Source organism: Brassica oleracea, chromosome C4, assembly GCF_000695525.1.
Source record: "Brassica oleracea var. oleracea cultivar TO1000 chromosome C4, BOL, whole genome shotgun sequence".
Taxonomy (NCBI): Eukaryota; Viridiplantae; Streptophyta; class Magnoliopsida; order Brassicales; family Brassicaceae; genus Brassica; species Brassica oleracea.
The window spans coordinates 44,021,190-44,036,096 of NC_027751.1; the positions used below are offsets into that span (position 1 = coordinate 44,021,190).

The window sequence follows — 14,907 nt, forward strand, 5'->3', positions numbered from 1 at the left end:
TTGGGTTTGACTCCAAGTTTTGAGTCACAATTGGCAATTCTCCCATATATATATATAGAAGTTGCTTGAATCTAAACGTCAAATCAAATTCAGTATGGCCACTTATTCTCTTAAATACTATAAATACATGGTGTTCTGACTTTATGTCTTCACTATATCAATATTAACATATCCGATCCCGCAAAGCAAGCCTACGCTTGTCTATCCCCGCAATAACACACACATACACAATCTCTTCAAACATTATTTCCTTATCCTTCAAAGTTATTATTTGTTTCTTCGAGCTCTTAAAGAAGCAATCTAGATGTCCCGGATATCGTCAGACCCGCTTATGGTTGGGAGAGTAATCGGAGACGTTGTGGACAATTGTTTGCAGGCGGTGAAAATGACAGTGACTTATAACTGCGACAAGCAAGTCTACAATGGCCATGAACTTTTCCCTTCTGCAGTTACAAACAAACCCAAAGTTGAAGTTCATGGGGGTGACATGAGGTCATTCTTCACTTTGGTACGCAAACTTTTATCATATATGTTAATACAAATATTGCTTAGTCGTTTTGTTTACTTAATATAACTCCCTTCATTGCTCGTTAGTTGTTATGTAATACATAAACCTTATAATTTTTGCACAAAAAAAAAACCTTATAATTTCCTATCTAGTTCTTCTAAAGAGACTTTTTTGGTGCAACTTCTAAAGAGACTAACTACAAATATTGAAATATAGGTATATTTTGTGAAATGTCAATACTCTGCTTATTCTTTTAAAATTATCACTCTACGACATAAGATGCAAAAAATATTCTTAACTTGTTTGAGAAAAAAAAACATTTCTAAAAAAACTCAATTATTCATCGATCTTGTAAAACAAAGAAACCTGAAAAGTAAAAAAATAATGACTTTAGTCTTACGGATCTCTTAGCTTAATTATGAAGTAGAATGTATAATGGTAGAGTAGTTGTTATTTTTCACAGATTTTACCGTGGTGATAATTTTTAAGAATGGTACATACAAAACCTGTTTCATAAAACTCCTATTTTTCAGATTTAGTTTGCATTTTCGGGAATCTTTATTTTATATTAATGTTCCGTATTCTTTGTTTTTTTTTGGTAAAATAAGAACGTATTCTTTGCTTTTGTAAAGCAACGGCGAATTCTTTGTTGCAAATACATGTGTTTCTTTATGTAGATATTTATTTGTGTCACGTGTAGATATGTTCATGATTCATGAATATCGAATATGTCAATCAGGTCATGACTGATCCTGATGTTCCTGGACCTAGTGATCCTTATCTGAGGGAGCACTTGCACTGGTAAAATTTATTCCTTCCTTTTTTGGTTAAGAAACATGTGATTGTATACATATGTAACAGTTTTTGCAATGATATATGTCAGGATTGTTACCGATATCCCAGGGACAACCGACGTGACATTTGGTAAGTCATATATACTTTAGTAAATCAAACAAATGACATTACATATAAATATATGCATTCTTCATTAGGTTTATATATGATCCAGATTTGTAACCTAAGAGTTTGTATTTATTATAATCTACTTTTAAACCAAAGTTTCGTGAACATGCCAATTTATTTCAGTATAAAATTCCAAAAAAAAAACACTAAAGTATAAGTAGGCACTCTTAATTAGTTTCATACGGTCTAGATCTGTAATATGTTTGTTTGTATTAGTGTCACCGTTGTTCAAAAAACAAAGTGTCACCGCCATGTTATAACCGGTCCGGTTAAAGTTTAGAAACTGTACGAGGTACAGCATGAAATTACTCTAATCAATGTAGACGACAAAAATATTTAATTTCATTTACATGTCAACTGGTTTAAATATTTTCTTCAAAAAAATACAAAACAGGAAAGGAAATAGTAGGGTACGAGATGCCTCGGCCAAACATAGGGATCCACCGATTTGTGTATTTGCTTTTCAAGCAGAACCGTAGAGGAAGTTTGGTTTCTGTGCCGTCTTACAGAGACCAATTCAACACTCGGATGTTTGCATATGAGAACGATCTCGGCCTCCCCGTTGCAGCTGTTTTCTTCAACTGCCAGCGTGAGACCGCCGCTAGACGCCGTTAATATCGATCGGTTGTTCCATGCATTCTAACGGGAGGCAGCTTTTTATTATGATATCTATATATGGGTGTATTGTTATGAACTATTATTATCATTTGAATAAATTTGGCATTTCGTGTTTAAGTTTATTTTCATATGGATGGATGTTTCTGGTATTTTGGATGTAGATATAACTGATATTTCTTATCATAATCAATTATATCAATATATATATATATATAGTTGTACTAACAAGCACTCGTGGCTCGTGCTGCTCCGCTTACCCGTGGGTTTCCGCAAAACACAAACCCACACCTCGACTCTGTGATCAGAACATGGACAACTCAAACACCGCAGTGGTGCCTTCTTAATTCTCATCCGCAGTGGGTTCTACAAATAATTGTATAAATTCGTTTTTCTTCATTTAAATAATTATTTTTGTTTGTCCAAGCTAAAAAAAAAAAGACATTTCTTCTTTTTAAAATTGTTTCAAGTCCTAACCATCCTTTAGCTCAGATCAGTGATCACTGGTGTCAAGCATGGTCATATGATTCAGGTACATTAAATTTTGTATGTATTATTAATAACACTTGAATGTCTTTTGCATGTGTTGTTGGATTGTATGTACTTTCCCTTCTTGGCATAAAAGTCAACTAGTATGTGACAAACAAAAATCAAATGTAAAGTCGGTAAGAGGATCTCATTAAAGTGGCAAAGAAGTGTCAGGTTTCACAGCTTTTGACCAAAAGATAGCATAACCGATTCTCTAGTGATGGTTGGGGTGGACTCGGATAAAACCTCTGCTATAAAGGTTTTAGTACACAAAACTAAACGCTAACGGCAACAATGTAAGCATTCCAAGCATCACACTGTTGAAAGTTCTTGACTTCTTCGTACTTGATATCTCGTCCAGCACCAAACCCATCTGTTCTACGCATTTCAGAAGCGTCTGGCATTTCTCTGAGCCAGAAATGGACAGATCTAAACCCGGCTTCTTCCATACAGTCTTTTATCTCCGGTAATGACCACCTACACACACACACACACACACACGTGCTACTTAATCTTTAGACATAAAGAAAAAAGGTGAATGTGGAAGCAGAAGAGTAGAGGGCCACTTACAGTCTCCAGCTATAAGAAAAAGCATGGCGAATCTTCCTGTTCTGCTTTTGAAGGTGATAGTGAAGACTGATCCTTGTCTTGCGACTAACAATATCAAACTCAGCCTGCTCCCATGTATACTGCAATTAAGATTTAGATAATCGTTAGTACAGTTCTACATGAAGTATTAACAGTTTAAACTTCTATTTTTACCGTGAAAGTTGGGAACTTGCGTTGAAGCTTCAACTGCCCCTCTGCAGAAGCACCTCCATACAAATCCATAACGAATATACCACCTTTCTTGGACAAGGCCTCACGCGCATTCTTGAAGTAAGTAACCAACTCCGAGCGTTTGTGGAGGCAACAGCAACTGAAATTGAAAGCACACACGATATCCCTCTTCGGTAACCCATCTTTCTCCAAGGATTCAACTCCGGGATCTTCTTCAACCTCATCATCCAAGCTGATGTTTTGCATCAGCTCGTGGGATCTGGAAGTCACTTGCTTAGCGTCAAGAGGGGTCAAAACATTCCCATGGAGAAGAGACATTCTCGAACACACGTCAGCGCCGAGCTTGCTGATGTTGTTGTCCATGCACCATTCCAGCGCCTCGAGGTCGAAATCTAGCCCTACAGCAGTTCGCCTCGTGTCGGCCTTCAGCCACTCCGCACTATTCGAAAAGCAATAAAAAGATTTTTATTCTCAGAGCATTGCAAGATGAGTGTTTAAAGCAAGAGGAAGGAAGGAAAGAAAAGAAACCTTAAGAGAGCGGTCCCACAGAAGTCTTCTTGGAAATGGAGAGGCTGCCTTCCACCAACATACATCAGAAAGAACTTCTGCAAGTAGCTTATGTCTCCTTTTGGTGACTGCACCACAAACACACATCATCAGTCTTCTAAAAATCAGTCTAGGCTCGGCTAAATCAATAATCATCTATCTCATAGCTATTTGATTGAACATTGCACATTATAGAGTGTCTTGAAGCTTAGTGTTATTTACACCTGCACTGATTGTTGGTATAAGAGGAACTTTGAGGGCAAATCAGAGGATGGCTGAAGCTCGTCGCTTTCTTCCTCGGAGTTTTGTTCGTCTTCGTCGACGACGGAGGGAGCAGCGGGAGGGTGTTGATCGTAGAAATCTTCGCCGTCATTCGAGAATTCTCCTTTATGGCGACGTCGATTGGGTTTTTTGTCTCGTTTTCCCATTTTCGAGCAGTCGAGAGGCGGAAGAGAGAAGCGTTTGTGCTGTCAATTGCTTTTGACCTTTTCTTGTGAAAGTGCCCTCAACGCCGCCACATACGCCCTAGGCTTTTGTCTTATCCAATTTACCGGTTTAGACAGTATTTGCGGTTCAACCGTATTAGTGGGTTGTATTTGCGGTTTTAACGGTATTTCAATTTTGTTTATTTTCTGTTTATAAAAGTTAGATACCATATTAAAACTATATTTATTTTAGCTTAGTTTGGTTTGGTTAATTCAGTTTTATATAAAAACAAACTATAATTATTTTTAATAATGTTTTGAGAATTTTAATTTATATAATTAAAAATCAAATTTATTAATGCATAAAGGTATGGTTCAACATTCTAACCTTTTAAATAGATTTTTTTTTTTTTTTAAATGATTAGTAAAATAAAATTAAAAATGTAATATCTAACCGAACATGTTTCTGTAGAACTTTAGTTTTATACATGTCCATTTGGGAGACAAACCTCCTCATTGGCTAACCGAACCCGATTTTGAATATTTAGGACTCAAGACAGAGGGCTTTTCTGGTTCAGATGTGTCCGTCTGTGCAAGTAACTTGCCCCTAGTGATTTATTGTTTTCCACAGTTTGCCCCCAAGTAGCTACTAGATAGATAAGCCTTTGTCCTGACAATCTTTCTGGCTCCTGCAGGTAAAAGACGTTCGTTTTGATCCTGTGCGCAAAACCCAAGATGCAATGTTCTTGATGGTAAATGGATGTCCTGTGGACCTAGGCAACCTGGAGCAATTCAAACCACAATGCAAGTTCTAAAGGGCCTTCCCCTTTAGGTATAGCTGTCAAATTCACAATTTCTAAGATTATTTAGTACGGGCTGAGACACTAGTGTTTTATAAAATGCTTGAATAATGTATTTCTCTTTAATATTGTCACCAAAAGTCCCCACATGAGCAAATTCCATCACTACTAAAGTGATGAAACCGATTTGTATCTCTAACTACAATCTCTCTTTCTTCAATCTTCGCAATCAGTTTGATAACTGCATGACAATCCCCACAAACCCTAAGGTTCTTAATGATCAAAAGAGGACTTCCCTGCGGTGTAGCTATCAACCCAAATGCAATAGCTAATCTCTCACTATGCTGAGCAAGAACAGCTTCTTTATGCTCATCATCAATATCTTGAAGCACATAACTCGTATCCGGCTCATACCCTAAATCCTTCAGCCGTCTACTCAAATCCTCTACCTTCTTATAGATCTGGTCTTTGAGAGGATGAGACCGATCACCCGCCAAGAACGCATAAGTCTTGTTCTTCACCTCAATCCAACTGTAACCAGCTTCTTTCTTCACCTTTCTCTCCTCCATCAGCTTCCTTACTTTGGCTCTCTCTCCCCAATCTCCTGACTCTGCATACATATTAGACAAAAGCACATACGCAGCTGAATCCTCTGGTTTCATATCAATGATCTTCTTTGCAGCTAATCTCCCAAGCTCTGTTCTCTTGTGCACACGGCAGGCAGCTAGAATTGTCCTCCAAATGGTCGAACCGGCTGGGTACGGCATGTTGTCTATGACCTCCATAGCCTTTTCAAGTAGCCCGGCTCGGCTGTATAGATCGACCATACAGCTATTATGCTCCTTTGTAGGTGCAATCTTGCATTCTCTCACCATTATATCGAAATACTTCTCGCCTTCTTCTACAAACCCTGCGTGTGTACAAGCGGCAAACACTCCTATGAACGTTACGCTATCCATTTTCACCTTCTGCCTCTTCATCTCCTCGAAAACATCGAGAGCCTTAATAGCTTCCCCGTGCTGTGCATACCCGGAGATCATCGAGTTCCACGACACTAGATCTCTCTCTCCCTGCCTTTTGAAGACTGCTTCCGCGCTCTCGATGTCGCCTTTCTTTGCATACATGGTTAAAAGAGCGCTACTAACAATTAAAGAGTTCTCCACTCTTGATTTTATAGCGAACCCATGGAACTGCTTTCCCTGTCCAGAAGATGCGGAAGCAGCAGCACACACGTTAAGGACGCTGGATAATGTGAACTCGTTCGGTTTTATCCCTCCCTTTGTGAGCTCGCTAAACATCTTTACAGCTGCTTCCGTCTCTCCGGTCTGAGCGTATCCCGCAAGCATCGCTGACCAAGCCACAATGTCTTTATCATCAATACTGCTAAAAACTTTTGCAGCCTCGTCTGCTTTACCTAACTTCACATAAGCATCTAGAAGAGCGGTCCCAACCGTTGAAGATCTCTCGTAGTTAGTCTTTAAAACTTGCGCATGAACCTCTGCTGGAGAAATCACAGGAAGAGCGGTGAGAACGACGGAATAAGTGAACTCGTTCGGTCTAACACCTTTCCTCCTCATCTCCTTAAACAAATCCACTGCTTCCTCTTTCCCATCGTTCTGCAAGAAACCACTGATCATCGCTGTCCACGTCACAACATTCCCGCGGAGACCCGTCTCTTTGAACAGCCTAAGAGCATCACACATCACTGTACATTTACTATAAGCCACCATCAGAGCCGTCCTTATGTTCTGATCAAACGAAAACCCGTACTTCACAACACTGCAATGGAGCTGCTCCGTGAACCTCAGCTCTTTGAGGTTAGCGCAGAGCTTGATAACGGAAGCAAAGCTCGATTCCGATAACCGGACGTGGTTAAGCCTCATGGAGTGAAACATCCCCAACGCTTCTAAATCAAGACCGTTCCCTGCGTATCCAGAGATCATACTGTTCCACGTAACCACACTCTTCACTTCAGTCTTATCAAACAAGATTCTAGCTTTCCCAACGTTACCACATTTGAGATAGAGATTAATCAGAGAGTTGGAAACCGGAATGGTTTTGTCTAAACCGTTCTTGACAACGACCGTGTGCACCTGCCTCCCCCTCCCACTCACTCCTTCTTCAGCCAAAACTCCAAGAGCAGCTGCGAACGTAAACGAGTTAGGCTCGGTCCCTTCTTTATACATTCGCATAAACAGCTTCAGAACCTCCTCGTTGGACCCGTTCCTCGCGTACCCGCTTATCAAAGTAGTCCAAGTAACAACGTTCCTCTCTTTCATCTCATTAAAAACGTTTCTTCCGTCTTTAACGTTACTGCCTTTCATGTACGTGTCAACAAGCGACGTGCCGACGCTCACATCGTCTAAAAACCCAAACTTTACGCATTGACAATGAAGCTGTTTGCCGAGAAGCTCGTCGCATAGAGTAGCGGAAACCTTTAGCACGGAGGAGAAGGTTGAGCAGTCCATCTCGGCTCCGGAACGGTGGATGGTTAAGAAGAGCCTCGTCGCTTCTTGAGTGCGTCCGTCGCGAGAGTAGCCGAAGAGCAAGCTTGTGTGGTTTTCTTGAACTCGGTCAGGACTTTTGTCGAACAGGTTTTGTGCTACGTGAAAACGAGACGCTGATGCAACGACGACACCAAGGGTATATGTTCTGAATTTGGGTTTGAGCTTCTCCAGAGATTGATGTCTCCATATTGTCGTTCTGAATTGCATTTTGCTTTTCGAACTAAAGAGCTAAAAGTTTGCTGGCATTTTCGCTTCAAATTTGTATAAAATATATCGACATGGAATGATTTTTCTATTCCCAGTTTTCTTTATTCTCAATGCTCAAGTCAACAGTGACATTGCACTATTTAATAAATCAACGGCTACTTAAAAGAAAAGTTACGGCGGTAAAATTTGACGAGTGAAGTATTATACAATCCACATAATGAATTATTGTTCTAGAGATAACGGTTCTACACCACGGTTCTACACGGTGCGTGGACCGAGAGCATGTATATCCGAGGTCCTTAGTGAGGTTCTTAGTGCGTGGATTCCCACAAAACTCTTAAGGATCGGTTACAAAAATTATTAATTAAGAACCGATTTTAGTGAGTTTCTTACATTGTTCGTGGGCTCCACTAACTCGTGGCGGTCCGCGATTGGTTTGCTTTTTAATTTTTTTTTTAGACAAAAAAAAACTCTAAGATTTGGGTTTCTTAGGGATAAACATGCTCTAATTTGATCATTCGTTGTTCTTCTCCCTGTTGTTACTTTCTTCACTTTTTCTTCTTCTTACTTCTAACTGTTTATCTTATCATTTAAACAGTGTTTTTAAATCCGGATCGAACCGGCAGTCGGATCGGGTTAAACCATGAACCGAAAAAAACCCGGATTGGGTTAATGTTAAAACCCAACTAAAATTGAACCCGTTAAAAACCCCTATCGAACCATCAAAACCCCGGAAACCGGCGATCCAATGAACCAGCCAAACCCTGGTTCGTATATAAGCCAAAATTTTGTTAATGAAACAATTAATTTTTCTTTTTTTTTAAAGTAAAAATAAGATTTATCAAAGATTAATAAAGTATCGTCTCTCGTCTTTTTCTTTTGTCGTCTCTACAACTCATAAATTATAAGATTCACAAAGTTTAATATTCACGTCAATATATTGTTTTTGTTTACTTCTCGCTTTGTTTAAATTTTATTTCATGATCACTTGTTTTGAAGACTTTAATTAACTGAAACATTTACGTTTCTGAACTTTGTATTTCAAAATATAAATTTTACCTAATGTGTATATAATTTTTTTTAAAGGTAATGAAGATTTAGAGTGATAAGATTTATTGTTTTTGTTTACTTCTCGCTTTGTTTAAATTTTATTTCATGATCACTTGTTTTGAAGACTTTAATTAACTGAAACATTTACGTTTCTGAACTTTGTATTTCAAAATATAAATTTTACCTAATGTGTATATAATTTTTTTTAAAGGTAATGAAGATTTAGAGTGATAAGATTTACGAATAAAGTTTAAATATGCTTTTCATATTGATTTTAGATTTTAATGGTTATTTTTAAGTTTTTTCTACACGTTATTGATGTTTAAACATTTTATTTGATATGATCTATTTTTTTTAATATGTATATTATTATAAAATATCATTAAATTTAGTTTAATCTAAGTAAACCCAATCAAACCACAATGACCTATGATCCAAAAAATTTCCGGTTCGCTAGCCGGTCCGGTTTTAAAAAACACTGCATTTGAAGGACTCACGAAAGGAGTCATCTCTCCACAATCCAGATGTATTTATATGATTTGTTGTTTACAGTTACTAATTCACCTTTTTAACAGTAGATTCACCTCCTGAACTGGCTTCACCTCATGATCTGTACCCTAATATTGAAAAATAATTTTATCAGTCTAATGTGATCCCAAATCTACCTAATAATTTTAGGTTCAGAAAAAAAGAGAACCCATAGGGATTAAAGTCATTACAGAATTGTTTGTCAATACATCAATAACATCATCAAGATCCCAAAATCTACTTCGTTCAAAAGGTGACCCGAGATGTTCCTCGTACAATTTGTCTTCCCATGTCTCTCAATAAGTCATGCGTCATTAGTCTGTTATCATGGACTGTAATAAGACACCTCTCCTTAAGCACATTGAGTCCGTCCACAATACGCAACCAACTTTCCAAAGAGCTTTTGAAATGCTTCAGCAGGTTCACTCGTTCTAAAGGCATGCCAACTTAGGAGTTTAAAAGATTCACCACAATCAAGTTTTTCCGGTGAATATATATATATATATATATATATATATATATATATTTTCTACTCCAAGCTGCTTTAACAAATGCTGAAATGCATGTAATGATTATCCTGCTTCCTGCCCCAACGCAGCTAAAATCTATTCCGACCTAATTAAGTTGCTCCATGTCTTCAACATCATCAAGTACAACAAATACCCTGTTCTTACGGATGCTTTCTCTCACTGTGCGATCGATGGCTTTGAGCTCTGTCTTTCCATTTTAAGATGTCCCAAAGAAGTTGTCTCTGAAGATGGACTTTCTTGTCAATTTTCTAGGAAACTAGTTCCTTCAAAACGATGTGAGAATTCATTAGAACTTGACTTTGTCAGAACATAAATTAAAAATCAGAACCTGAAACCCTCGCAAAACAAGAATCAAGATTGATTGATTTATAGCATAATATTCAGATAAATAAGCAAATTGTTGCAGGAACATCTAACCTACACTTCTTTTCAAAAAAAAAACATCTAACCTATATTGTAGCAGGTTGTACATTCGTGTGATTTCATGCAAAAAACAGCTATGATTAAATTAGGAGAATATTACATAAAAAAAAAATAGAGTTCAATACAAATGTGTTGTGACAATCAAATTAAACAGTTTGACAAAATAAATAAAGGAGAAAAGAGAAATCAGAAGAACTGGATCTGACAGTTTGGCGAAACTCTGGGAAGTTTGATAAGAGCATTGATGATTCCCATGTATCTTTTATGAACATGGTTCTCTTGTTGGTTATCAACTTGAACACCAACTTTGACAGTTTCAAGACATTTCAAATTCGCCAAGAAATGACTTATCTGTTTCCGCTCTCTACAAGTCCCTAAATACCCTGAAACGGTTAGCATCTTCACTTGACATGTGGATAAACAGCATGGTACTCCCTCTTCCTTCTTCTTCTTCTTAGGGATGCAAATGCAGGCGTCCCCGCATCTATTTGTAACTTTATGCACAAGGCCCTGCACGGAAAAAAAAAACATATTCATTAATGTAGAAAAATATTATAGCAAAAGATGAAAAATGTCAGATGTTGATCAAATGAAATTGATAAAATAACACATATAAATTCATAACGTTTTATTTACCTTGATGACTAGAGTTTCTAGGTTTGGAGAGCTGTTGAGAAGAAGAGGCACCACTTGCCATCCTTTTTCTTTGTCACTCTCAAATGATAAAGTAAGGAGGTTGTGAAAGACTGGCATTGATCTACAGTAAAAGTGAAAAACCTGAATCACGAAACAAAACACAAACATGTTATCATAGGAGGAAGTGAGAATATGGTAGCTAATCAAATTTAAACAATTAAGTATCAAAAACATACCTCAAGAGAATCCGAAGACAAGTGAAGGGTCTTGATATTGCTTATCTTTGTAACAAGGCCGGTAACATCCCAAGAAGAAAAAGAATCTGCATCATCCTTTGAATCACTGTCATCATCCTCAGAATCACTACGATCATCATGCTCATCTGTAAATGCCTCCCAAGGGCGAATATCAAGTCTTGCTTCAACAAGGGAATCAAAATCAACATCATACTGATCCGCAACGTAACCAGAGTAGTCAAGGTACAAAAGACTGGGCGTGGTAAAAGAAACAAACTCGTAAGCTTCGCGGTAATCGGGATAATGGTGAATGATGGTCAGTCGCTCGATGGAAGAGCTAGACACGTCCCCTGTCCAAGCCGGGGGATTGTTATCATCAGGATAATGCAGGAACAGTTCCTCGAGGACGGGGCATCCAAGGACGAGATCATCATACATGGCACAATCCGCAAACGCCACGGAGAAGAGAGAGAGTCTTTTGAGCGCTGGGAAAAAGACTCCACCAGCAGGTGGGAGGCGACCGTCAGGATAGAATCCATCGCATATCGTGAGGTCAACCAGTGTGTTGCTCGTGAAGAACTCGGTCTCTATAGAATACATACCTACGGTCTCCAAGCGAAGCTCCTCCAAGAAGCCGAGCTCCAGGGCAGTGCGGATCCAACCGTCCACACGAGAGTCTTCGTGCCTATGCTCACAGTTGAGATGGAATGTCTTGATGAGTGAAGAGTTTTTTAAGAGAGCAAGTGTCTTGTCCACGAATTCAGGGAAGCCTAGAGGACCACCACTTGCGTCGCTCAAATCGAGCTTGTTTACAAGCGCAAGAAGATTCCTCCACCTCTTGGACAGAACTGATGTGGAAGCGGCGATATGTGTCGGAAGGAAGGACAGGATCTTCCCAAGAACCTCGTCTGGCAGACTGCTGATCAAATCTCTAGAACCCATCCCTACTCTGTGAGCACACATACGTTTCTTTTTTGTCAACTCAACTTAATCTATCCGACAGAAATAAAAAAAGATAAACGATTAGGGTCTCAATAAATAATCGGACAATTTGATTGGAAGAAGGGAGAGAAGGTTACGAAAGTACGACGAGGGATGTCAGAGATAGAACCGAGAACGCACCTGTTCTTCTTTTCCTTCTAATATAGAATTAACTCTTTTTTTTGTTTCACCGATAGAGTTAGGCCTGGACATAAAATCCGGAATCCAAAATCCGAACCGACCCCGAACCGAAAAACCCGATCCGTTATCCGACCCAAAACGTAAAAATACCCGAACGGGTCTTGTAGAGTGGTACAAAAAATATCCGAACCCGAAGTGTTATTAACCGAACCCGAACGGGTAACCCGAAAAATCCGAAATTAATAGTCAATATAAATATTTTGAAATATATACGAGTATTTCAATTATTAAATTCAATATTTGTGGTAATATTATATAATAATAAATATTAAAATTCTAATAAATGCTTTAAGTACACAATTAGTTATAAATAAGTATTTTATAATTTGCTCATCGAAATAAAAAGTTTACTCTCTATAACGCAATACATATTGTTTACAAATGATGTTTGTTTTCATGCTTGATTTAACATTTTATTGTTATTTTATCAATTTTATATGTGATAGATTAATTTTTATTTAATTTAGATGTTTTTCTTTATGTTTTACTTCAAAAAATTTGTTTTTTACTTTGGTTATATCCGAACCGAACCGATATAACCCAAATCCGTACGATATATGATTACTTTATGGGTTTTATGATGCAATACAATTTTGAACCGAACCCGAAGTGTTATTATCCGAACCTGACCCGTACTAATAAAATTTTAGTATGGGACCTAGAAGCGTAAACCCGAAAATCCGAAAACCCGAAAAACCCGATCCGAATGCCAACGGGTACCCAAACGCCCAGGCCTAGATAAAGTTAACCTTTTCCTTTTTTTTTGTCAGCAATTAACCTTTTCCTTTCTAATAAGCGACACCAAGGTATATATTCTGAATCTGGGTTTGAGCTTCTCCAGAGATTGATGTCTCCATATTGTCGTTCTGAATTGCATTTTGCTTTTAGCAATAAAGGACTAAAAGAACAAATTATTCAAATTTGTTTGTATATCGACATGAAATGATTTTTTTATTCTCAACTCTCTCGTTTTGTTATAAATCAAGTGATGAATGTCCATAACCAGCCCGGTACATAAACCGGCCGAAACCTTAGAGAGAGACGGCCCAAACTCTAGAGAGAGATGGCGGCCGCGACCTGGAGAGAGAAAGGAAGTCGGCCATGACTTTTCATTATTCTAGTTTTCCTATTCCTTGTTGGTTTATGATTTAGTAATTATCCTAAATCATGTTGGATTAGGATTTGTACAATTTCATTTTATCTTTATCTTGTAATCCTTATATAAAGGAACTCCCATTGATCATTAATAATACACAGACAAAATTTCTCATAGTTTTACAACATGTTATCAGCACGATAGATTCCCAAAAAACCTTGAGAAAGAAAAATCGCTAAAACCACCTAAACCCTAACCTAAGCCGACGATCGTACCTAAACCCTAACCCGATCGCATACCATCCGTTCCAGGAAGCTTTACCGTCTCAGCCTGATACGATCTTAGCTCAGACAATCTCTTACGTCCTCAGCTTCACGTTCGGCATCACAGCCAGCTCGCGTTCCAAAACAGACGCCCGCGAACCCAATAGAAAGAAGACGCGTCCCGCTCCAACTCAGATCGCGTCCAACGTCCTCAGCACACATCCGCGACCAGACGCAAAACCGTTCCAGATAGCTCGCGTCCGTCCTCAAACTCGCGACCCGATAGGAGCCAGCGTCCGTACGGGTGAAGATAGAGGTTCATCCGACTTTGGTGGTCCGGTTCTCAGCCCTACAAACAAAGGTATATCATCAATCTGAGAACATAGAAGAAGAAACCCTAAAACCCTAATCCATTATTATGGAAACCCCTTGTTCTTGATGAAACCCTAAAATTCATATAACTTAAAATCGACAATCTCATGACTAGTAACAAAAATCGATTCACTAGAACATATTTGATTGTGTATTGATTGTTTCTGATTTGAATTTAAGAAACCCTAATAATTTGAATCGAAACCCTATAAACCCTAAAAAGCTTGAATTCATTTTTGATTGATATTGCTTGATTGAATGATTGATGATCTGAAGATTGATAGATTGATTGAATCTCAAAACTAAAACCCTAAAGGCCTTGAAACCTTAAATCTCACATTGCTTGAAAGATTGGTTTAAAGTTTAGGATTATTTACATATTTCATGAAAGTTAGGTTGCTAGATTACTTGATTCTAAAAAACCTAAAATCTAGCTGATCATTACCAACCTTGAAATTGGTAAAACCTAATTGATATGCAACTAAATAATAAGATTGAATGCATCGAATTTGATCATCATGTTTGTACATTATGACCGTGTGGCTTTGCTTGATAATATTGACTAGCATTGTTTGAATCATGAGATTAAAAGCTGTGTGGCATAATGCATATCTATGTGGCTATGTGGCCTAGTATCCGGATGGTCATATGACCCGCATTGCATTATGATCCGATCTTTAGGATCGTTGCATCACATTATAATGGTCATGAC

At 38.1% G+C, this 14,907-nt stretch overlaps 4 protein-coding genes across 5 annotated transcripts; 1 reads left to right on the plus strand and 3 right to left on the minus strand.

Annotated features, from left to right (window-relative positions):
- The first annotated feature begins 129 nt into the window (after positions 1-129).
- LOC106340799 (protein CENTRORADIALIS-like) lies at positions 130-2,204 on the plus strand. The gene is made up of 4 exons (XM_013779638.1): positions 130-508; positions 1,248-1,309; positions 1,392-1,432; positions 1,866-2,204. Exons 1-4 carry the CDS (start codon positions 305-307, stop codon positions 2,084-2,086), a joined length of 528 nt encoding a protein of 175 aa, XP_013635092.1. The 5' UTR covers positions 130-304; the 3' UTR covers positions 2,087-2,204.
- Positions 2,205-2,738: 534 nt separating this feature from the next.
- LOC106339418 lies at positions 2,739-4,434 on the minus strand. The gene is made up of 5 exons (XM_013778222.1): positions 4,165-4,434; positions 3,923-4,029; positions 3,377-3,833; positions 3,185-3,303; positions 2,739-3,091 (listed from the first exon to the last, which is right to left on the minus strand). The coding sequence occupies exons 1-5, from the start codon at positions 4,366-4,368 to the stop codon at positions 2,890-2,892; spliced, it is 1,089 nt and encodes a 362-aa protein (XP_013633676.1). The 5' UTR covers positions 4,369-4,434; the 3' UTR covers positions 2,739-2,889.
- A 519-nt stretch (positions 4,435-4,953) lies between these two features.
- Positions 4,954-7,967, minus strand: LOC106342998 (pentatricopeptide repeat-containing protein At2g27610). Its single transcript, XM_013782090.1, has one exon. It carries the CDS (start codon positions 7,877-7,879, stop codon positions 5,297-5,299), a length of 2,583 nt encoding a protein of 860 aa, XP_013637544.1. The 5' UTR covers positions 7,880-7,967; the 3' UTR covers positions 4,954-5,296.
- Positions 7,968-10,491: 2,524 nt separating this feature from the next.
- On the minus strand, positions 10,492-12,426 carry LOC106342999 (putative F-box protein At1g21990). Of its 2 annotated transcripts, XM_013782092.1 has the most exons (4): positions 12,362-12,426; positions 11,283-12,274; positions 11,047-11,187; positions 10,492-10,920 (listed from the first exon to the last, which is right to left on the minus strand). In XM_013782092.1, the coding sequence occupies exons 2-4, from the start codon at positions 12,243-12,245 to the stop codon at positions 10,597-10,599; spliced, it is 1,428 nt and encodes a 475-aa protein (XP_013637546.1). In that variant the 5' UTR covers positions 12,246-12,274; positions 12,362-12,426; the 3' UTR covers positions 10,492-10,596. The 2 variants fall into 2 exon arrangements, with proteins under 2 accessions (XP_013637546.1, XP_013637545.1); XM_013782091.1 differs by having other exon boundaries at positions 11,283-12,404.
- Between the last annotated feature and the right edge of the window lie 2,481 nt (positions 12,427-14,907).

Excerpts from the sequence above, each read along its gene's own strand:
- LOC106340799 (XM_013779638.1), top strand. The coding sequence starts at position 305 with ATGTCCCGGATATCGTCAGACCCGCTTATGGTTGGGAGAGTAATCGGA. Across the intron at positions 509-1,247 it reads TGAGGTCATTCTTCACTTTG|GTCATGACTGATCCTGATGT; the intron begins GTACGCAAACTT and ends TATGTCAATCAG. Across the intron at positions 1,433-1,865 it reads GACAACCGACGTGACATTTG|GAAAGGAAATAGTAGGGTAC; the intron begins GTAAGTCATATA and ends AATACAAAACAG.
- LOC106339418 (XM_013778222.1), bottom strand. The coding sequence starts at position 4,368 with ATGGGAAAACGAGACAAAAAACCCAATCGACGTCGCCATAAAGGAGAA. Across the intron at positions 4,030-4,164 it reads TATACCAACAATCAGTGCAG|TCACCAAAAGGAGACATAAG; the intron begins GTGTAAATAACA and ends TTTGTGGTGCAG. Across the intron at positions 3,092-3,184 it reads TTTTCTTATAGCTGGAGACT|GTGGTCATTACCGGAGATAA; the intron begins GTAAGTGGCCCT and ends GTGTGTGTGTAG.
- LOC106342998 (XM_013782090.1), bottom strand. The coding sequence starts at position 7,879 with ATGCAATTCAGAACGACAATATGGAGACATCAATCTCTGGAGAAGCTC.
- LOC106342999 (XM_013782092.1), bottom strand. The coding sequence starts at position 12,245 with ATGTGTGCTCACAGAGTAGGGATGGGTTCTAGAGATTTGATCAGCAGT. Across the intron at positions 11,188-11,282 it reads TGTCTTCGGATTCTCTTGAG|GTTTTTCACTTTTACTGTAG; the intron begins GTATGTTTTTGA and ends TTCGTGATTCAG. Across the intron at positions 10,921-11,046 it reads TAGAAACTCTAGTCATCAAG|GGCCTTGTGCATAAAGTTAC; the intron begins GTAAATAAAACG and ends TTTTCCGTGCAG.